General features: G+C 40.2%; 1 protein-coding gene across 1 annotated transcript; it reads right to left on the bottom strand.

The window, feature by feature from the left end:
* Positions 1-22,169: 22,169 nt before the first annotated feature.
* On the bottom strand, positions 22,170-24,078 carry LOC120027048 (triple functional domain protein-like). Its single transcript, XM_038971892.1, has 5 exons — positions 24,074-24,078; positions 22,869-22,990; positions 22,610-22,688; positions 22,322-22,522; positions 22,170-22,233 (listed from the first exon to the last, which is right to left on the bottom strand). Exons 1-5 carry the CDS (start codon positions 24,076-24,078, stop codon positions 22,170-22,172), a joined length of 471 nt encoding a protein of 156 aa, XP_038827820.1.
* Positions 24,079-24,450: the final 372 nt, after the last annotated feature.

Genomic DNA, 24,450 nt, shown 5'->3' with positions numbered 1-24,450 from the left:
ACTAAATACTGCTTCTTACAATACAGGTGATAAAGCTTCAGTCTGGCTGGGAACGTGTAATTAGCATTAGTTCTGTCTTTTGTTATTTTTCATCTTTCTTTTTATCATGGTCTTACACAATGTTTTTACGTTACACTGATGTCTTGTGCTTATTATCTGAATTGGGGAAGAATGTAGGATTAGAAAAGAAATCTCTATAAAATGTATAGACTTTATTTATCACCTTTCATAGAAAACATAGTAGCCAAAAGCACTTCTGAAATGAGCACTTACTGAACAATGTAAAATGACAAGCAAGATACAGAGTAATACATACAAATATTACAGTGTGCATCTTCCATCTACAGCACTTTAATTAGCCAGTAGTGCTGACTGTGGGATTGATGGCAAACATTTCTTACAGTAAAAAAAATTATAAAACAATCATTGCAAAGAAAAACTATTATTTCAATCTGATATTTTTTGTAGACAGAGACCCAGAACAGACTAACAATGTTTTACATTCTTATATTATGTTTACGGAGTCAACTAGAATGAAAACAAATAGTGAAAATGAGGAAAAACACATTTTGATGTGACTTATAAAGAGGTATACAAAAGAAAACCTTTCAAAGCAATAGGGGTATACACATATAGGGGTATACTTAATTTAACTTGTAAGGCAAACAATTTAAATAGGATACATCAAATGTTATATTTGTGAAAAATAGCAAAAGGCCTTATTATATCCTCCTGGTAGGTGGAGGCCCGAAACACTTTGTCGGCATTATAGGACACAAGACCAAACTCTTTCAATCTGTTTGACAAGGTTTTTCTTCCCTTTTCTTTTATTCCCGTACGATCTCTTACCCTTCTGAGCCGTTCGTCTTCATTCCGGAGTAATTTGCTCAGGCTCTCCACCTCAGCACAATTACCATAGATGTTGTTGCCAGTCGGAGGATCTGCGTGCTCGAGCATGAAGAGCTCACGGCAGGGTTTACAAGGTGGCTTTTCTGTATGGATGCTATCCACACTAAAAGCTCTGCATCTCACTGGCCTTATAAATGTTACAGGTGTTTTTTCCATAACAGCAAGTGACACATAATGGTGCCATGTGTGTACACAAGATGAGGCAATCAGGATCCTTCGTTCCTTGTACCCAGTGCTGGACAAAGATGCCCCATAATGATAGCACTTCACTCGATCTTGGTCTTCAATGTAGTAGGAGATGCATATTGTTGCCGCAATCAATTTGTAATCACCAACCAAACCCAATTCTGTGATGAGATTGGACAGACGGCTTTTGATATCATCTTCTGTGTCATCTTCTGTCCTTAGGGTGACAACCTGCAAGCATATGACTATCAAAATTAAAATACTAACTTTGGTTGCTTTGACCAGTTCTATTGCGTCGTACATTAAAGTTTAAGAAGTCACTGCTCTTGGTTGAAGAAATTCCATTTGTTATGGAACCCATTTTCAAACAGAGCAAAACAAATCCCTGTTGTAAAGAGCACATGAGAAATAAGCATATTTATTTTACCAAGTCAGTTAAATGAGAACTCATTCTCATCTACAGCAATAATCTGGGGAATAGTTGAGAAAGATTGAATGAGCCAATGTTAGGAATTGGGGTAGTTCAGTGTTAGGCCATAGCAAGACAGCACAGTACGGCAGAGTTCCAAGCTGAATACATTGCCAACTCCTGACCGATCTCACAACGCCTGGATATGTATTTATCATATCAACTAACCACATCATATCATAAATTAATCTGATGTCCCATTGCACAATCGATGACGTGACACAACCATTGGTTGATGTGATGATGAGATGCAATGTCTGCAAGGTAGAGCACGACCTACTACTTCCACACCCCATCCCTAGGTGGCAGCAGCAACTGGTGCAGGTGCTGGGTTCTGCTATTGAGGCCTGATAAGCATGTGATTGCTATCAGTTGCGAGCCTTGCAACATTTTATATGTGTGAATACTTTTGTTTGAGCATGCCTTTGTGTTTTCCTTTTTTTATAAATCATTATTTTGGGCACAGCCATTTTGGACTCAAACCTGCTTGGACTGGCCGACTAAGAGAGTCAAGACTGAGCTGTCTCCTATAGACACACGCATCCAACACCTAGGGCCTCATATATCAAAGGTATATGTGCACAAAAACGCTGTAAACCTTGTGTGGACCAGTTTTCCTGCGAAAGGTTGGTATTTATTCATTTTGAACTTGACGGGAAAGTCTGCTTATCTCCACTCAAATCTCAAACCATGTGTATGCACAAATTCTAGTGGTCGATCAACTGTATTGCAAGCAAACATTGTTCTTTTGGGGGAAATTGAGGTGTTAGATTCACAGGAATTGGTAGGCTATAATGGTAGGCTAGTAGGCTAATAAAAATATTATAACATAGGCCTAATGATTAAAAAAAAGATGCATTTGCCGTTGGTAAGGAAACCATGCAGCAGCATGTCACCTAATATCTTTATTTTACATGTATTATACAGGCCGAAATCATAATCATATTGCAGGGTATGTCTCTCCTTTTCTGACATGACTGGTTTATTCGCTACACAACACATTTTAGGCTACAATTGCTCATTTAATATCCATGCTCGAAAGTAAATAGACTGGTAGCCTATTTAAAATACACTGCTCAAAAAAATAAAGGGAACACTTAAACAACATAATGTAACTCCAAGTCAATCACACTTCTGTGAAATCAAACTGTCCACTTAGGAAGCAACACTGATTGACAATAAATTTCACATGCTGTTGTGCAAATGGAATAGACAAAAGGTGAAAATTATAGGCAATTAGCAAGACACCCCCAAAAAAGGAGTGATTCTGCAGGTGGTGATCACAGACCACTTCTCAGTTCCTATGCTTCCTGGCTGATGTTTTGGTCACTTTTGAATGCTGGTGGTGCTCTCACTCTAGTGGTAGCATGAGACGGAGTCTACAACCCACACAAGTGGCTCAGGTAGTGCAGTTCATCCAGGATGGCACATCAATGCGAGCTGTGGCAAAAAGGCTTGCTGTGTCTGTCAGCGTAGTGTCCAGAGCATGGAGGCGCTACCAGGAGACAGGCCAGTACATCAGGAGACGTGGAGGAGGCCGTAGGAGGGCAACAACCCAGCAGCAGGACCGCTACCTCCGCCTTTGTGCAAGGAGGTGCACTGCCAGCGCCCTGCAAAATGACCGCTCGCATTGATGTGCCATCCTGGATGAACTGTACTACCTGAGCCACTTGTGTGGGTTGTAGACTCCGTCTCATGCTACCACTAGAGTGAGAGCACCGCCAGGGGTAACGCTCATTCACAAGCGCAGCAATATAGTTTGGCTCTGATTTATCAATGAAATGCATGTACTGTATGTTGTGCATACATAGAATAGAATAGAATCTATTCTATTCATAGAATCTACGTGTTAATCCAGAATTAAATGAGAGATTTACGCAGGTTTCAGAAATGAATTGAGAATGCCTCATAAATTCCAATTACATTCTTACATTTGAATTGAATGTGAATTAGTAAACAGGATACATAATTTCAATTCAAATTTGAATGAAAGGAAATAGAATTGATTTCAGTGAAATTCAAATGCCTCCTCTATTCTATCTTAGGTGTAGTCTAAAGATATACACATGTTGTACATAAAACATACAACATATCATTATATACATGCATATAAGATATTGATGAAACTATTGATTAAAATGAATGATCAAGGAAAACAAAACCTGTATGCAAATATACAAAGTTATTATATTTAATTAATTATTAACATTTTGTTAAATACGGGGAAGATACGGAAGGACTATCTGGACTATCCAAATTAACTCTCATGTTCTATGATAGTGGAATTTCCTTTGAATTGCACTCAAATAATTATGCTTCCTGTCACTCAAATTCAAATTCTACATCCGGTGGGGTGTGGCTAATTTAATTAGAATTTCACTCATGAGTTGAATGGGAGTCAATTCCAAACTTCTGAAGTGAGCCCAATCCTGATATGCTTACTTCTTACATCAATGCACACATTCAGACAGACTGGACAGGTGGTTTCGTAACACAATTGGAAGCTGGAATGATTAGGTGGTCATGATGGTATAACAAGTTTGGGAATTTAACCAGAAACCAGGGTTAAAACATATATTCTTGTGATAGGTGTCAGGAGATCTTTAGTGACAACAGAGTCGGGGACATTTGGATCTCCATTACACCAGCATAAAGAGTGCCCCCTACTGGCCTTCCAGCAAGGATCGACCAGGCCCAACCCCGCCTATCTTCAGAGACAAGCCAGCAATGAGATGCAGGGTGGTAGGTCTGTTGGCAGTGTAAGTCCATTTACTTCGTTTTTAAGAACCTTAAGTTAAGAAACACTAACCATATCTAGTAGACAGGAGAAGGGTGTCCGACGAGGCAATTCCGTGCTGTAACTCGCCAGTGGTCTCGGAAACACTTCCCTCACTCTCTCCAGCATCCCGCTTGACAAGATCATTTCCGGAGAGCACTTTCGTACATGTATGTTACCTAGGAAAAAGATGCTATGAAGCATCTTGAAAACACAAAGTTAAAGCCAGCCTGTAAGACTTCCTGTTAATTAATTAATTAATTATAACCCCAAATGTTTTCATGGACACTGCTGTGTTAAAGGCCCATTGCAGCTGTTTTTATATCAATACAAAATCATGTCTGTGTAACAGTTAAGTACCTTACTGTAATAGTTTTTCATTCAAATTGACAAAAATAACTTTTTAGCAAAAAACTATTACTCAAGCACGGATTTTGATAGGACTCTATGGGAGTGTTCTTGAAGCACCAAGACTCTTCCTAGAGCTGACCGCCTGGCCAAACTGAGCAATCGAGGGAGAAGGGCCTTGGTCAGGGAGGTGACCAAGAACCCGATGGTCACTCTGATAGAGCTCCAGAGTTCCTCTGTGGAGATGGGAGAACCATCGAGAAGGACGACCATCTCTGCAGCACTCCACCAATCAGGCCTTTATGGTATAGTGGCCAGATGGAAGTCACTCCTCAGTAAAAGGCACATGACAGCCTGCTTGGAGTTTGTCAAAAGTCACCTAAAGAATTCTTGGACCATGAGAAACGAGATTCTCTGGTCTGATGAAACCAAGATTGAACTCTTTGGCCTGAATGTCAAGTGTCATGTCTGCAGGAAACCTGGCACCATCCCTACGGCGAAGCATGGTGGTGGCAGCATCATACTGTGGGGATGTTTTTCATCGGCAGCAACTGCGAGACTAGTCAGGATGGAGGGAAAGATGAACGGAGCAAAGTACAGAGAGATCCTTGATGAAAACCTGCTACAGAGCGCACAGGACAGACTGGAGCGAAGGTTCACCTTCCAACGGGACAATGACCCTAAGCACACAGCCAGGACAACGCAGGAGTAGCTTCGGGACAAGTTTCTGAATGTCCTTGAGTGTCCCAGCCAGAGCCCGGACTTGAACTCGATCTAACATCTCTGGAGAGACCTGGAAATAGCTGTGCATCCAACCTGACAGAGCTTGAGAGGATCTGCAGAGAAGACTGTGAGAAACTCCCCAAATACAGGTGTGTCAAGCGTGCAGCATCATACCCAAGAAGACTCGAGGCTGTAATCGCTGCCAAAGGTACTTTAACAAAGTACTGAGTAAAGGGTCTGAATACTTATGTAAATGTGATATTTCCGTTTTTTATAAATTTGCACCAAAAAAAAACGTCATTATGGGGTATTGTGTGTAGATTGATGATTTAATCAATTTTAGAAAAAGGCTGTAACGTAACAAAATGTGGAAAATGTCAAGGGGTCTGGATACTTTCCAAATGCACTAGGGAGAAATATAGCCAATCATGGTTAGCCAGGATGGATCCCGAGATAATGTAAGGGTTGGACATGCCGAGAGATGAGTCCTGACTAGTCTGTAATGTCACAAGCTGCTGTCTGTAAATCGGGGGCTTCCCTGGTCATTGTATACAGTAGATAATATTTGCTACTGCTGATTTTTGGAAATGTACACCTATGGACAACTGCATAAGTGTTTCTACAGCTCTCAAAAGCATTGCTGCCCTGAATTTAGTTGGTGCTATCAACAAAGCTCAGTAGGAAAAAGTAGAGCGACTACTTTCTGGAGGAAAATGCCGTGTTGACTCACATGCATTTACATTTGAATTCTTAAAGAGATGGGTGGGGCTACGGCTTAGGAGGGTGTGAATGACACTGAATAGGCGTACACAAAGAAGAGCTCTCGAACAAGTGTGAAAATCTTTCAAGAGCATTTTTCCTACTTGTTTCCTTTAGTGTGGGATAACAAGTTTATTACTTTTCAAAGCAACATAATATCCCATGTTTCCTCCAACTACAGTGTATGATATCCATTATGAAGGTCTGAGTCTGTACTTTTAAAGTGTAAACGGGATAGTGGTAATTTTGGCAATGAGGCCATTTATCTACTTCCCGAGAGTCTGATGAACTCGTGAATACCATTTTTGTGTATCTCTGTTCCCATAGACTACCAGTCATTGCGCTAACACTAGTTAACAATTGTGCTTACGCTAGTTAGTGACTTCCTTCAAACTGCACATAGATACATACAATTTAATGTTACCCACTTGTTCATCTGACTTTAGGGAAGTAGATCAAGGGCCTAAATCCCAAACTAGCCCTTTAAGCTCACTTAGAGAAATTCGATCACAATTAACATCCAATACATACCTCTTCTGCTAATGTTATAATGTGCATATTTTCGTGATTTGCACAAAGTCCCACCACTCCGCAAATTATTTTTGCTGCATTTGTTTGGAAACCGTCCTCACTTCGAAAATCTTCTGCCCTGCGATAGTCAACATCATATTCAGAAAATTCCCATCTGATCATTCTTGATTCGACCACTTTGTCATTTTATGAAAGCATTACTCTGTGGGAAGATCTTAATTCACTGATTTCTCTTAATTAAACAAGTTACAAGATCATGAACTTAGCCTACTATTTGATTTTTGTAACAAGATGCTTCTGTCTAACAGATTATGACAACTTTTCAAATAACTGGTTATTTTCATTTGACCATATTAAAAGATAGTTGTTCTATGCTAATATAACATTTTACAATGTCATCTATACATTTTCAAAATTATACATATATCGTGTGAAAACTTTAAGCAGCTTACCTTTCCAAAAACCTCTGCAAGTGCAACAGAAAAGATGATGACCTTTATTACAACAAATTGTAATTTACATTAAATTAAACTTCTAATTATCACAACTCAACCAGATAAATAAGATTCTTACTGTATCAGCCATGTTCTCTGCGAGCATTGACGTGTGTAGCCTGCCACAAGGTTGATGTGAACTGTCAAGTGTATAATAATCACATGACACCATGTAGGAGTGGTTGTCCACAAGGTTGGCAACACATTGCACGAGCTGAATTTCCTTAGCTGAAGCCCCACCCACATGGCCAGAGATTCCACTGCCCACGTTTCCCAGGTATGAATTTTAGTCCCTCACTAGAGGGGAAGGAAGAACACAAGCAGTATTTCTGACATCAAGGAGAGAAAATGATAAGGGCTGTCAGTGCAAAAAAACTAAATGCGACAGTGGTGTAATACATAATTCAAATCTCCAAACATGGTTAGTGTTATTATAATATAATTACTTTTTAATCTAACAGTCTGTCATAATTGACTATGACAGATTTTTTTACTTTTCTGCCATATGCACTTTAGTGAACTTTAACTTCCAGCTAACCTAAATGTTACACTATTCGATTCCCACCAGGGGTTTACTTGAGATCAGGGGTGGGAGAGGTTCATCAAATGTGATAAAAAATACTTATTTGTATAGCACCTTTCATACACAAAAACCTGCTTTACAAAGAAAAGATTCCTGGAGGATCCTTTAGGGGTTCCTTAGATTGCTACACCAGGGGAACCCCTGACGGTGCCTCTAGGAACCTTTTTATTAAGGTTCTCTACATGTCAAGTATTGAATTTCAAGCACAGATTATACTACAAAGACCAGGGAGCTTTTTCAAAAGCTTCATAAAGAAGGTCAGTGATTAGTAGATGGGTAACAATATCAAATCAGACATTGAATATCTCTTTAAGCATGGTATAGTTAATAATTATACTGTAGATTATATATTAAACCACCCAGACACATCAAAGATAGTCATCCTGCTGAACTGAGCTGCAGGACAGGAATGAAACTGCTCAGGGATGTTACCATGAGGCCATTGGTGACAACAGCTACATAGTTAAATGGCTACATAGTTAAATGGCTGTGATGGAAGAAAACTGAGGATGGACCAACAACATTGTAGTGACTCTCAATAATAAACTAAACGACAGTGAAAATTTATACAAATATACAGAATATAAATATTCCAAAACATGCAACAAGGCACTAAAGTAATACTCAACAACAAAAAAACACAGCAAAGGAATACACTTTTTGGGTTAAATGCAAAGCCTTACAGTGCATTCAGACCCATTGACCTTTTCCATATTGTTATGTTACAGCCTTATTGTAAAATGGATTAAAATGCTTTTACCCCCTCATCAACCTACACACAATACCCCATAATGATAAAGCGAAAACAGGTTTGGCCGTTTCTCCAATTCATCTTTGCAGATCCTCTCAAGTTCTGTCAGGTTGGATGGGGAGCTTTGCTGCACAGCTATTTTCGGGTCTCTCCAGAGATCGGGTTCAAGGACATTCAGAGACCTGTCCCGAAGCCACTCCTTTGTTGTCTTGGCTGTGTGCTTAGGGTCGTTATCCTGTTGGAAGGTGAACATTTGCTCCAGTCTGAGGTCCTGAGCGCTCTAGAGCAGGTTTTCATCAATGATCTCTCTGTACTTTGCTCCCTTCATCTTTCCCTCAATCCGGACTAGTCTCCCAGTCGCTGCCGCTGAAAAACATCCCCACAGCAGACCTGTGCCTCGCTCATCATGCTTCACCATAGGGATGGTGCCAGGTTTCCTCCAGACATGAAGCCTGGCATTTAGACCAGAGAGTCTTGTTTCTCATCGTCTGAGAGTCCTTTAGGTGACTTTTGGCAAACTCTAAGCGGGCTGTCATGTGCCTTTTACGGAGGAGTAGCTTCTGTCTGGCCACTCTACCATAAAGGCCTGATTGGTAGAGTGCTGCAGAGATGGTTGTCCTTCTGGTTCTCCCATCTCCACAGAGGAACTCTGGAGCTCTATCAGAGTGACCATCGGGTTCTTCGTTACCTCCCTGACCAAGGCCCTTCTCCCTCGGTTGCTCAGTTTGGCCGGGTGGCCAGCTCTAGGTAGAGTCTTGGTGGTTCCAAACTTCTGATGGTGGCCACTGTGTTCTTGGGGACCTTCAATGCTGCAGATATTTGTTGGTACACTTCCCAGACCTGTGCCTCGCTCTATGGACAATTCTTTCGACCATCATGGCTTGGTTTTTGCACTGACATGCACTGTTAATTGTGGGACCTTATATAGACAGCTGTATGCCTTTCCAAATCATGTCCAATCAATTGAATTTACCACAGGTTGACTCCAATCAAGTTGTCAAAACATCTCAAGGATGATCAATGGAAACAGGATGCACTTGAGCTCAATTTCGAGTCTCATAACAAAGGGTCTGAATACAACATACAGTGGGGCAAAAAAGTATTTAGTCAGCCACCAATTGTGCAAGTTCTCCCACTTAAAAAGATGAGAGAGGCCTGTAATTTTCATCATAGGTACACTTCAACTATGACAGACAAAATGAGAAAAAAAATCCAGAAAATCACATTGTAGGATTTTTAATGAATTTATTTGCAAATTATGGTGGAAAATAAGTATTTGGTCAATAACAAAAGTTTATCTCAATACTTTGTTATATACCCTTTGTTGGCAATGACAGAGGTCAAACGTTTTCTGTAAGTCTTCACAAGGTTTTCACACACTGTTGCTGGTATTTTGGCCCATTCCTCCATGCAGATCTCCTCTAGAGTAGTGATGTTTTGGGGCTGTTGCTGGGCAACACGGACTTTCAACTCCCTCCAAAGATTTTCTATGGGGTTGAGATCTGGAGACTTTCCTCATGTTGTCTGTCATAGTTGAAGTGTACCTATGATGAAAATTACAGGCCTCTCTCATCTTTTTAAGTGGGAGAACTTGCACAATTGGTGGCTGACTAAATACTTTTCTGCCCCACTGTACCTAATAGCCATCACCCTCCACAAATTCCACCAAAAAGCAGCTCATAGATTATGTTAACACAGGCTGAAGACTGCAGTAGCTCAAGTCTCATTAATCCCCAAAGGTATGTGGACACCTGCTCGTCGAACATCTCATTCCAAAATCATGGGCATTAATATGGAGTTGGTCCCCCCTTTGCTGCTCTAACAGCCTCCACTCTTCTGGGAAGGCTTTCCACTAGGTGGAACATTGCTGAGGGGACTTCCATTCAGCCACAAGAGCATTAGTGAGGTTCGGTACTGATGCTGGGTGATTAGGCCTTGCTCACAGTCGGAGTTCCAATTCATCCCAAAGGTGTTCGATGTGTTTGAGGTCAGGGCTCTGTGTAGGCCAGTCAAGTTCCTCCTCACCAATCTCAACAAACCATTTCTGTATGGACCTCGCTTTGTGCAAGTGGACATTGTCATGCTGAAACAAGAAAGGGCCTTCCCCAAACGGTTGCCACAAAGTCGGAAGCACAGAATCGTCTAGAATGACATTGTATGCTGTAGCATTAAGATTCTCCATCACTGGAACTAAGGGGCCTAGCCCGAACCATGAAAAAGAGCCCCAGACCATTATTCCTCCTTCACCAACTTTACATTTGGCACTCTGCATTCGGGCAGGTAGCATTCTCCTGGCATCCGCCAAATCTTGATTTGTCTGTCAGACTGCCAGATGGTGAAGCGTGATTCATCAGTCCAGAGAACGCGTTTCCACTGCTCCAAAGTCCAATGGCGGCAGGCTTTACACAGCTCTAGCCGATGTTTGGCATTGCGCATGGTGTTCTTAGGCTTGCGTGCGGCTGCTCGGCCATGGAAACCCATTTCATGAAGCTCCCAAAGAACTTATGCTGACGTTGCTTCCAGAGGCAGTTTGGAACTCGGTAGTGAGTGTTGCAACCAAGGACTAGCAATTTGTACATGCTACAGCACTCAGAGGTCACGTTCTGTGAGCTTGTGTGGCCTACCACACAGTGGCTGAGCCGTTGTTGCTCCTAAATTCTTCCACTTCACAATAACAGCACTTACAGTTGACCGGGGCAGCTTTAGCAGGGCAGAAATTTGACAAACAGACTTGTTGTCCTATGATGGCTCCACGTTGAAAGTCGCTGAGCTCTTCAGTATGGGCCAGATTAAATGATATGACATGTTATTTTATGAAATCAATTCTCTGTAATTAATATTACCTGATTAAAGTAATCATGTAAGTGTAATTAACTAGAAAGTCGGGTCACCACGGAAGAATGTTTATAGAGCTGCTGTCTTCCGAATAAACTCTTAAAGACCTGGTAATCTTTTATATCAATAGCAGTCAATTATTAATCGTCACCTTATTCAGTCTCATCTGAACGTCGTAGAATTTTTGGTTATCTTCACTAACCCTGGATAACAAGTTGAATCAGCAATACAAAATTTGGTTTAATTATTTATTTACTAAATACCTAAATAATCACACAGAATTCATATACACAGGATGGATCATTCATTGGTTACTAATTATGTCATACAAGAAAACGTCCCTGGCGGACAGAACCGATATGACGGCTGGTTATACAAAGAAAGGGGGTTGGGTTTGAATGAAAGTGCGGGAAGACTGAGGAACAAAAGGATTGGGTCTCTATCAGACCTTTTGCCAGCAGCATACCACCCTGCATCCCACTACTGGCTTGCTTCTGAAGCTAAGCAGGGTTGGTCCTGGTCAGCCCCTGGATGCTGCTGGAAGGCCAGTAGGAGGCACTCTTTCCTCAGGTCTAAAAAAATACCCCAATGCCCCAGGGCAGTGATTGTGTAGGGTGCCGTCTTTCAGATGGGATGTTAAACGGGTGTCCTGACTCTCTGAGGTCATTAAAGATCCCATGGCACTTATCGTAAGAGTAGGGCTGTTAACCCCGGTGTCCTGGCTAAATTCCCAATCTGGCCCTCAAACCATCACGGTCACCTAATAATCCCGAGTTTACAATTGGGTCTTTCATCCCCCTCCTCTCCCCTGTAACTATTCCCCAGGCCGTTGCTGTAAATGAGAACGTGTTCTCAGTCAACTTACCTGTTAAAATAACGGGGGAAAAAATAAAAAATAAGCTATTGTAAATACAGAATCTTATGCATTCTAAATAACCGCCCATTTGGAAAAGGAAAATGCAAGAAATATTTACTCTGAGCTGCGCTTCGATAGATTTGTCGTAGATGGAAGGCTGGGTTGCCCAGCAGAGATCTCTTGTCCTTTGAAGAATATGTCTGGTAGTGGAACGGTTACGTTGTAGTACCGTCGTCGTGTGGTAGAACGGATATGTTGTAGTACCCTGTCTTTCTGAAGAGATTGTCCGTCCTTTCCTAGCCAACATTTACAGCTACTGCTGCTAACTCGACGTCTAGGATGTATCACTTCTTTAGTGAATAAGAGTTCAGGGTTCATACCAAGTTGCCATACTATAAGGTCATGCTATATTCTGGCTGGTATAGTCAAAATTCATCCTTCCAGCGTGTCGATCGTCACGTTAAAATTCACCCTTTTAAACGTATGGACATCAGTCCTCACGTCACCGGGAACACAATGCTAATTTCGTTAGGTTGTTGTCGTTCAACCAATCGCAACCAGAGCTCACGCTGAGGTTGGCTTAGTTCTGTAGTTGATTTTAGCCCTTTTAAATGTATGGACAGCAGTCCTCACATCATCGGGAATATAAGTTTGACTTTTCTTCAACGGGCTTTTGTAGTGGTGGAGAGAAGGGCGTGTTTCATAGTTCACAACCAATGTCTGTTCACTTGGGCGTGCCACTGAGTGAGCAGAGTTTACTTCATGAAAACAATTCTCTCATTTAGAAGCTAAAATTACATTTAATCTTTTCACAAATAGTTTCATATTTAAACATTTAAATGGCACAACAACTCCATGTGAATCTGATAACTAGAATGTGTAGAATTTCCAAGATAGTTTATGTTATCCTATCATCAGTAATAATGTCTCAGACGACAACTGATCTGACATCATATTCTTTAAATTCCAACGGATATTTTCAACTGGTTGGATTACCGAAATATGGTTCCGTGCCCCACCTTTTTGATATTACCAGACTCTCTCTTTATGTTAAAAAAGGGCTTTCCAAGAGTCAAATCTGTAGAGTAAAGAGAGGAAAGGGGGAAAGATATTTATGGGGGTCATAAACCTCACCAACAGGGCAACGTCATGCCATGGTGCACATATAGCCTATAGAGAAATGTAACCAATCGAATATTGTAAGAGCTTTCATTGTTTGCTTATATGCCACCTTTATTTATCCTACAGTTCTGACTTGAAGTGCAGGGATAATACTGTAAGAACGGCTGAGAAAATAGTTATATTGATTATGTCTGTCCTAGCTCGCTCATCTTGTCACTACAGGGGGTGCTGTTTCAACTTCGACATTTAGCGTTCCCAAATTAAACTGCCTCGTACTCAATTCTTGCTCGTACAATATGCATATTATTATTACTATTGGATAGAAAACACTCTAGTTTCTAAAACCGTTTGAATTATTTCTCTGAGTGAAAGGGAAGTCATTCTGCAGCTCACTTCCTGTCAAGAAGTGAGATTTCTGAAATTGAGGTCTCTGTTCCAGGGTCGGTTTATAAATTCCCTTATAAGGTATGGGGCTACATGCACTGCATACGCCTTCCCCTAGATGTCAGTAAGCGGTGAGACTTTGAATGGAGCGGATAGCACCATCTGGGGGAGTATAAAACCTCTTGGAACGGAAGTATCGACCTTTTCGACGAGGCGCCTGACGCAGCAGGGACACCGGCATGGCTTCTTCAAAAGCTTTCGGTTTAGCAGTTCTTTATCTCCGGCTCTGATTTAATTTGTTTTTTGTCTTAAATACTTCATAAGGTAGTTAATTTAAACCGACTTATAGCAGTTTATAGCAGTTTATTGCGATTTTCCTGGATTTCTTTGTGATGCACTTTCACGAGTTGGACACCTCTCCAGTGGGTGGCTAACGTTAGCGGCTATTTCGACAGGACAAGAGGACATCTTTCAACCCAAAGACGATTGTTCTGGAGAAAGGACACCTTGCCCAAGATTCTGATGGAAGCTCAGCTAATAGTAAGCAGTCTTTATGCTGTTAATTCGTACTTATGTTGACAAATGTCAAATAATAATTCCGCCATGAATTATGGTGCGGTCTCGCTTTAGCGCACGCTGTATTGCGCAGTAACGTTAATTTTAAAAATCTAACACAGCGATTGCATTAAGAACTAATTTATCTTTCATTTGCTGTCCAACTTGTATTTTTTAGTCAAGTTTATGAATAGTTTTCGATTAGAATAGGTGATTCTCCAAGATGGCGCCGGACAGATTGCTCTAAGTTTTGGCCACTATTCTCATTGTATAACCACGATTTGTGCCGCTAAATATGCACATTTTCGAACAAACTCTATATGCATTGTGTAATATGATGTTATAGGACTGTCATCTGAAGAATTCTGAGAAGGTTAGTGAAAAAATTAATATTTTTTGGTGGCTTATACTTTTCGCTATGTTTTTGCTTGAATCAATGCTGTTGTGATGTTTGCTATTGTGGTAAGCTAATATAACGTTATATTGTGTTTTCGCTGTAAAACACTTAGAAAATCTGAAATATTGTCTGGATTCACAAGATCTGTGTCTTTCAATTGCTGTATGCTGTGTATTTTTAAGAAATGTTTTATGATGAGTAATTAGGTAATACACGTTGCTCTCTGTAGTTATTCTAGTCGCTTCGGTGAGAGTTGTGATGGTGGCTGCAATGGTAAACTATGATTTATACCTGAAATATGCAAATTTTTCTAACAAAACATATGCTATACGACTGTCATCTGATGAAGTTGTTTCTTGGTTAGTGGCTATTTATATCTTTATTTGGTCGAATTTGTGATAGCTACTGATGGAGTAAAAAAATGGTGGAGTAAAAAAGTGGTGTCTTTTGCTAACGTGGTTAGCCAATAGATTTACATATTGTGTCTTCCCTGTAAAACATTTTAAAAATCAGAAATGATGGCTGGATTCACAAGATGTGTATCTTTCATCTGGTGTCTTGGACTTGTGATTTAATGATATTTAGATGCTAGTATTTACTTGTGACGCTATGCTAGGCTATGCTAGTCAGCTTTTTTACTGTGGGGGGTGCTCCCGGATCCGGGATGAGTACCAAGTAAAAGTTAATGTATTAATCGAAATTACGGATTGTATGTATGACATCAGCAGCCTGGTGGTCCAAAATAGCATAACTAGTGTATTTTAACACCCCACCTGTTTAAAATGAATTTAGTATATGTCAATCTAGAAAACCACGCAACTAAAAGCCACTTTCTAAACAATGTTTGGTTAGTTTCTAGCTTGTTAGCTAGCTAGCTAATGTTAAGTTAGTTTCTAGCTTGTAGCTAGCTAGCTAATGTTTGGTTAGTTTCTAGCTTGTTAGCTAGCTAGCTAATGTTTAAGTTAGCTGGCTAACCAGTTCAAATAATGATCATATCATATAGCTGACAACGTCTTCATTTGTCTTCAACATTACATGAAAATAAACTCACAACAAAATCATTATTTACAAGTTGAAAAACTTCTTTGGGCTAGGCCCCTTCTTTCTCAATTTCTACCTGAATGGCGTGCCCACAGTAATCTACCTGTTGCTCAGGCCCTGAAGCCAGGATATGCATATAATTGGTATCATTGGGGGAAAAAACGCTTTGAAGTTTCTAGAAATGTTAAAATAATATAGGAGAAAATCCCCCCCAAAAAATTTTTAGACAGACAATCCTCTTACAATGGCAAGTATAACGTCATACGGAAATGTATCTCCCTACATGCAATTCCTATGGCTTCCACAGGGTGTCAGCAGTCTATGTTCAAGGTTTGACGCTTGTAACTTCACAAACGAATAAGAAATAACAGTTTTAGTAGAAGGACACAGTCTTGGAATTCGTGTTTGCGTGCGCCATGAAGACAGGACACACCTGCTAAAATTGGTTTCCTATTGAACATACTTCTTTCCGTGAGAAATATTATCGTTTGATTACATTTTAGGGTAAATGAGGAGTAAATATAATGGTATCATTGGATAGAAAACACTCTGAAGTCTCTAAAACTGTTAAAATAATGTCTGTGAATGTAACAGAACTCATACGGCAGGCTAAAACCAGAGAAAACCCCATCCGGAATTATTCTTTTTTTGGAGGTCACAGGTCTTTTTAATACAAGTCAATGGGCTATATATAAAAATTCCAGTACCTATGGCTTCCACTAGATGTCAACAGTCTATATACAAGGTTTCAGGCTTGTTTCTTGAAAAACGAACAAGTCATTGTAGTTTTTCCAAGGAGAGCTTCATTAGAAAAGTAGTCTTTTGGCGCACGTGAAAGAGGGTGCGTTCTTCGTTCTTTTCCTTTCCTATTGAACATAGTTTTTTCCGTGTGAAATATTATCATTTATTTACATATTAGGGTACCTGAGAATTGTATAGAAACGTTGTTTGACTTGTTTGGACAAAGTTTACCGGTAACTTTTTGGATCCCTTTGTCTGCATGTTGAACCACTAGATTACTGAAATCAATGGCGCCAATTAACCTGATGAGGACAGAGGGCGCTGTTTTCACTTTGGGGGAAAATCGTGCCCAATTTAAACGGCCTCGTACTCAATTCTTGCTCGTACAATATGCATATTATTATCACTATTGGATAGAAAACACTCTCTAGTTTCTAAAACCGTTTGAATTTTGTCTGTGAGTAAAACAGAACTCATTTGGCAGTGGAAAGTCTGAAAATGATGCTCTGTTCAAGGGCCTGCCTATAAATGGGCATGATACGTATGAGTATACATGCACGTCATACACCTTCCCCTAGATGTCAAGAGGAAGTGAGAGAAGAAATGAAGTGATTATCTTGGTCTGAGGTGGAATAAATCCTCTTGGAATGACGTGTCCGCCATTTCCTGTTTTTTGGAAAGCGCGAAGATGAACCTGGAATTGCATTCTGGAAAGCTGTCGTTATAGGCGAATACTATCTCCGGCTTTGATTTTATTTGATACATGTTACAAAATCATCGTAAAGTATGTTTTTTCAATATAGTTTTATTAGATTATTGAAATTTATTCGGGACGTTAGGCGTGTTGCGTTGTCTGTGTTTGTTGACGATGGAGAGCTTCGCGCCACTTGGCCAGTGTGCTTGCTAATTCAAGAGGGCAAAACGATGTTCTAAATCCAAACAACGACTGTTCTGGACAAAGGACCCCTTGTACAACATTCTGATGGAAGATCACCAAAAGTAGGACCAATTTTGTGATGCTATTTCATATATCTGTCGAACTGTGTACTAGTAGTTTTGCGCCCAGGTTTTGGCCACTCTCTCGCTATAACATAAGCCTTATGTCGTAATGAAGATATTTTTAGAGTTCTAACACTGCGATTGCATTAAGAACTAGTGTATCTATCATTTCCTATACAACATGTATTTTTTTGTAATGTTTATGAATAGCTATTTGGTCAGAATAGGTGAGAGTCTAATAGAAATATCCGCACATTTTGGGAAAAAGATGCTACGTTAGCATAATGGATAACCACAGATTTCAGCTCTAAATATGCACATTTTCGAACAAAACATAAGTGTATGTATAACCTGATGTTATAGGACTGTCATCTGAGGAAGGTTTATGAAGGTTAGTGAAAATTAATATATTTTGCTGGTTTATTCGCTAACGCTAACGTGCCTTGATGAATGAATGCGGTTGTGTGGTAGGCTATTGTAGTAAGCTAATATAATGCTATATTGTGTTTTCGCTGTAAAACACTTAAAAAATCGGAAATATTGGCTGGATTCACAAGATGTTTGTCTTTAATTTGCTGTACACCATGTATTTTTCAGAAATGTTTTATGATGAGTATTTAGGTATTTCACGTTGGTCTCTATAATTACTCTGGCTGCTTCGGTGCTATTTCTGACGGTAGCTGTGATGGTAGCAGCAATGTAAAACTGATTTATACCTCAAATATGCACATTTTTCGAACAAAACATCGATTTATTGTGTAACATGTTATAGGACTGTCATCCGATGAAGTTGTTTCTTGGTTAGTTTGGTTGGTTCTTGGTTAGTTTGGTTGGTTTCGTACATGCTACCTGTGCTGTGAAAAATGTCTGTCCTTTTTTGTATTTGGTGGTGAGCTAACATAAATATATGTGGTGTTTTCGCTGTAAAACATTTAAAAAATCGGACATGTTGGCTGGATTCACAAGATGTGTATCTTTCATTTGCTGTATTGGACTTGTTAATGTGTGAAAGTTAAATATTTCAAAAAAATATTTTTTGAATTTCGCGCTCTGCCTTTTCAGTGGAATGTGGGAGGAGTTCCGCTAGCGGAACGCCGGGGCTAGAAAGGTTAAACATACTTTTCTGGATATAAAGAAGGACTTTATTGAACAAAACGACCATTCATTGTGTAGCTGGGACCATTGGGATTGCAAACAGAGGAAGATCTTCAAAAGTAAGTTATTTATTTTATCGCTATTTGTGATTTTGTGACGCCTATCCTGGTTGAAAAATATGCTGATGTGGGGCGCTGTCCTCAGACAATCACATGCTATGCTTTCGCTGTAAAGCCTATTGTAAATTGGACAACGCAGTTCAATTAACACTATTCTAAGCTTTTGAATGATGTAAGACACTTGTATTTTCATGAATGTTTAATATTGCGATTTTTTATTTTGAATTTGGCGCTCTGCAATTTCACCGGATGTTGTCGATAGGTGTCCCGCTAGCGGGACAAGAGGTTTTAAATAAAGGTAAAATAAAAAAACTGTGGGACCTTATATAGACAGGTGTGTGCCTTTCCAAATCATGTCCAATCAATTGCATTTACCACAGGTGGACTCCAATCAAGTTGTAGAAACAGGATGCATCTAAACTCAATTTCAAGTTGTATAGCAAAGGGTCTTAATACTTATTTAAATAAGGCATTTCTGTTTTTTATTTTTAATAAATTTGCAAACATTTCTACAAACTTGTTTTGGCTTTGTCATTATGAGGTATTGTGTGTAGATTGATGAGGAACTTTTTTGATTTAATCCATTTTAGAAGGCTGTAACGTAACAAAATGTGGGAAAAGTCTAAGTGTGTGAATACTTTCCGAATGCATTGCATGGTACTTATCATTTGTATCCTGTGTTTGTTTTCTGTTACAGTTTTACACTTCTAATTAAATCTACCAAAGATATCTCTGGCCTGGTTCTTGGAAGATGTAGTGTTTAAGAGTACATGCTACTGTACTAAAAAATCCCTCAATGGTAGCAAGACCTTAGTGAAGACAGCACAAGTGGGTATGTTCCATGTTAAATTTCAAAATAAGTGATGCCAAAAAATAATGAAAATATTGACATACATATCACAAACACTCATGGTCTCTGTACAAAGAAATATACATGCAAATGTAAATAAACAAATAATGTGAAATAAAACCATTTAAAATCATAATACTGTACATACAGTGGGGAGAACAAGTATTTGATACACTGCCGATTTTGCAGGTTTTCCTACTTACAAAGCATGTAGAGGTCTGTAATTTCTATCATGGGTACACTTCAACTATGAGAGACGGAATCTAAAACAAAAATCCAGAAAATCACATTGTATGATTTTTAAGTAATTAATTTGCATTTTATTGCATGACATAAGTATTTGATACATCAGAAAAGCAGATCTTAATATTTGGTACAGAAACCTTTGTTTGCAATTACAGAGATCATACGTTTCCTGTAGTTCTTGACCAGGTTTGCACACACTGCAGCAGGGATTTTGGCCCACTCCTCCATACAGATCTTCTCCAGATCCTTCAGGTTTCGGGGCTGTCGCTGGGCAATACGGACTTTCAGCTCCCTCCAAAGATTTTCTATTGGGTTCAGGTCTGGAGACTGGCTAGGCCACTCCAGGACCTTGAGATGCTTCTTACGGCGCCACTCCTTAGTTGCCCTGGCTGTGTGTTTCGGGTCGTTGTCATGCTGGAAGACCCAGCCACGACCCATCTTCAATGCTCTTACTGAGGGAAGGAGGTTGTTGGCCAAGATCTCGCGATACATGGCCCCATCCATCCTCCCCTCAATACGGTGCAGTCATCCTGTACCCTTTGCAGAAAAGCATCCCCAAAGAATGATGTTTCCACCTCCATGCTTCACGGTTGGGATGGTGTTCTTGGGGTTGTACTCATCCTTCTTCTTCCTCCAAACACGGCGAGTGGAGTTTAGACCAAAAAGCTCTATTTTTGTCTCATCAGACCACATGACCTTCTCCCATTCCTCCTCTGGATCATCCAGATGGTCATTGGCAAACTTCAGACGGGCCTGGACATGCGCTGGCTTGAGCAGGTGGACCTTGCGTGCGCTGCAGGATTTTAATCCATGACGGTGTAGTGTGTTACTAATGGTTTTCTTTGAGACTGTGGTCCCAGCTCTCTTCAGGTCATTGACCAGGTCCTGCCGTGTAGTTCTGGGCTGATAACTCACCTTCCTCATGATCATTGATGCCCCACGAGGTGAGATCTTGCATGGAGCCCCAGACCGAGGGTGATTGACCGTCATCTTGAACTTCTTCCATTTTCTAATAATTGCGCCAACAGCTGTTGCCTTCTCACCAAGCTGCTTGCCTATTGTCCTGTAGCCCATCCCAGCCTGTTGCATGTCTACAATTTTATCCCTGATGTCCTTATACAGCTCTCTGGTCTTGGCCATTGTGGAGAGGTTGGAGTCTGTTTGATTGAGTGTGTGGACAGGTGTCTTTTATACAGGTAACGAGTTCAAACAGGTGCAGTTAATACAGGTAATGAGTGGAGAACAGGAGGGCTTCTTAAAGAAAAACTAACAGGTCTGTGAGAGCCGGAATTCTTACTGGTTGGTAGGTGATCAAATACTTATGTCATGCAATAAAATGCAAATGAATTACTTAAAAATCATACAATGTGATTTTCTGGATTTTTGTTTTAGATTCCGTCTCTCACAGTTGAAGTGTACCTATGATAAAAATTACAGACCTCTACATGCTTTGTAAGTAGGAAAACCTGCAAAATCGGCAGTGTATCAAATACTTGTTCTCCCCACTGTATGTATAAAATAGGATGAGATGGGACAAAAAAAGAAACAGGAAGAAAATACATCCATTCCACGTTCCCATGTTTCAACAACCTTTGTACGGGAAGATGGTTAGGTTACCTAGGAAGAAATAACCATAGAATTACAATGTCTAATGGAGACACTCAAAATGGCCACCAGTCCAACCAATATGGCTTCATTGACCTGAATTGGGAAGGCCGTTCTACTCTTTCTAGTTCTATGGTGATAAGTTAACACCCCAATAGGGTTATAGGTCAAATTAAGAGGACTACCACCAGTGGAGCTTGCAGTACCAAGTTCATGCTTTTATCTCCATTTATTACATGTACAACCGATGTCTTCATAAATAGTTGCATAAAATGTTAAAACTGCAACATTGCACATGATAAGAATGGGGGAAACATAACATCCAGTGAGTGCATTTACAGTATTCTGTCTTCCTCCTCTTCCTCATTCACTTTCCATCTGATTGGCTATATCTTCTGCCACTCAGGCTAGGTCGCTCTATTGGCGATCTACTACATTTAATTTGCAGGATTCTATAGTCTCGCCTCTAAGAACATCCTCAAAACCAGGCGGACATTTTGAAACGGGAGGGACAGAAGGCAGTTAGAGTCCATTTACAAAGTAAGGCTTAAACATCTTAAATCTGCGCAACACAATTTCTGTTTAAGTAAAAGTAAAAGCAATAACAAATCATTATTTTCTGTTGAGAAGACAATGCAGCAGTCAGCAGAATCTCTATAGTTACTTGCAACATGGTCGTCGTCATAGTTTCTTAGATTAAGTATGAAAGCACAGCAATCGAAAAGCTCTGATTGGACATAAAACTGTCTCAACAAAGTGGAGGAGCTCAGTCATTAGATGAGTCCTCTCCGGGCTCTAAAGTAGCGTAGCGACATTCCCCCAGCTCACAATGTAGTACAGGAGATGACCCTGATCAACCCTGCAGAGAGATAGACACGCACACGGGTCCAGGTTTAGATGGTAGCAGATTTGTGAGAATGTTAAATGTTACTGTGTGTGTAACTGACATCTCCATGACCAACGCGTAGCTGCTGAGGGTCTCGTACGTGTCCAGCAGTGTGACCAGGTGTGTGTGTTGTAGTCGCTGTAGCAGGCTGAGCTCCTGGGTCACCTGGTCTCTTTTCATCAGCTTCTTATTAACCAGCTTGACCGCCACTGTGCGTTTGGTCGACTTGTGTTCGCAACGCTTGACCACAGAGAACCGGCCTCTGTGGAGAGAGTAGGTACAGTAGGGTAAACAGACAAACACACACACACACAGCTAGGAGTGATAGGAGAAGAGATGTGTAATGTACCTGCCCAGCTCTGCCACCTCAGTGTAGTGGGACTCAAAGTTGTCTTTCCAGCTCACCCTGACCCCATCACTGGACACAACTACACAGACGGGGAATACAGTCAAATACAGGGAAAGAGGGAGAGTTTGTGTGTGAAAATTAAACAGAAACATTCGAGTGTGGGATTACACTACAGTACTGTGAGCACTGCTGGACACGTGTGTGTGCGTGTGTACGTGTGTGTGTACGTGTTTATGCAAGTGTGTGTGTGGTGTCTCACCTAGTACTCTGAGGCTGGCTGATGATGTCACGGAGCCCAGGTCGTTAGCGGCGATGCAGGTGGAAACACTGTCGTCCTCCGAAGTCACGCCTACTATCCTCAGGGTCGCCTCGCCAGTCTCACTGTCTCACATATACATTTTAACAGCAAATAAGCTTACTGTTTCACTGTCACATTTGTCACGACTTCCGCCGAAGTTGGTTCCTCTCCTTGTTCGGGCGGCGGTCGGTGTATCCGGTCTTCTAGCCATCATCGATCCACTTTTCATTTTCCTTTTGTTTTGTCTTGTCTTCCCACACACCTGGTCTCAATTCCCTCATTACATGTTGTGTATTTAACCCTCTGTTCCCCCCATGTCTTTGTGCGGATTTGTTTATTGTAAGTGCATGTGCACGTTTTCTCTGGTGCGTGACGGGTTTTGTACCCATTTGTTTGTTGTTCTGGTGTCCGGTGGTTTTATGAATAAAACTGCTCTGTTGATTACCCAGTTTTGCTCTCCTGCGCCTGACTTCCCTGCCACTAGTTACGCAATCCCTAACAACATTACACAATAACAGCCAAAACCTCACTGTTTCACTGTCACATTTACACAGTTTAACAGCAATTAACATTACTCTTTCACAGTCACATTTATACATTTACTTGAATATGATAATACAATGCCTTCAGAAAGTAGTCACACCCATCGACTTTTTCCACATTTTGTTGTGTCACAGCCTGAATTTAAATTGAGGTTGTGTCACTGGCCCATAATGCCCCATAATGTCAAAGTAGAATTATGTTTATAGAACTTTTTACAAATGAATGAAAAATGAAATGTCTTGAGTCAATAAGTATTCAACCCCTTAGTTATGGCAAGCCTAAATAGGTTCAGGAGTAAACACTTACTAAACAGGTCACATAATAAGTTGCTTGGACTCACTGTGTGCAATAACAGTCTTTAATATGATTTTTTAATCACTACCTCATCTCTTTACCCCACTGTCGGGTCTGTGACTATCATTAAATGTGAAGACTGTTATTTTATCAAATCAATTCTCTATGTGTAATTATTATTACGTGATTAAACTAATCATGTAAGCTTTAATTAACAAGCATCTCGGGGCACCACAGGAAAATGTTTATAGAGTCTCTATTTCCCGAATCGACTCGTCAGAGACTTTCATATCTTATCGATTAGTCTTCTATTAATGTATCCTTATTACCTCATTCTCGTTCTTTCATTATTGTTCTCATTACTGAACATTGCAAACCTTTGGATATCTGCATGAATCCTAGTATCCAAAATGATATACAAATTGGCTTATTCATTTATTTATTTACTAACTAAACAAATCACAGAAATACATAAACAAACAATATAATTAGTTATTAGTTACTAACATAATGCATAAGTCACTAGTGGGCTAAACCGGTATGATGGCTTGGTAGATAATGGAAAGGGTTGGGGACAGTTGATAATTATATTAATTGAAATGTTAATCCTTTGCACATGAACGGCCGCTCATTCGAAAATAATTGCAATGTATATATATTTATGTCCAGATTTTCAATTGGATTGAGGTCTGGGCTTTGACTAGGT

Source organism: Salvelinus namaycush, chromosome 32, assembly GCF_016432855.1.
Source record: "Salvelinus namaycush isolate Seneca chromosome 32, SaNama_1.0, whole genome shotgun sequence".
Lineage (NCBI taxonomy): Eukaryota > Metazoa > Chordata > Actinopteri > Salmoniformes > Salmonidae > Salvelinus > Salvelinus namaycush.
Note: the sequence above shows the minus strand (reverse complement) of the source record. Positions and strands in the feature narration are given on the sequence as shown.

What these genes read in the sequence shown, in the direction of transcription:
- LOC120027048 (XM_038971892.1), bottom strand. An exon ending in GAGGTGGCAGAGCTGGGCAG is followed by an intron (nt 22,523 to 22,609) that starts GTACATTACACA and finishes CTCTCTCCACAG; the next exon opens with AGGCCGGTTCTCTGTGGTCA. An exon ending in TACGCGTTGGTCATGGAGAT is followed by an intron (nt 22,234 to 22,321) that starts GTCAGTTACACA and finishes ATCTCTCTGCAG; the next exon opens with GGTTGATCAGGGTCATCTCC.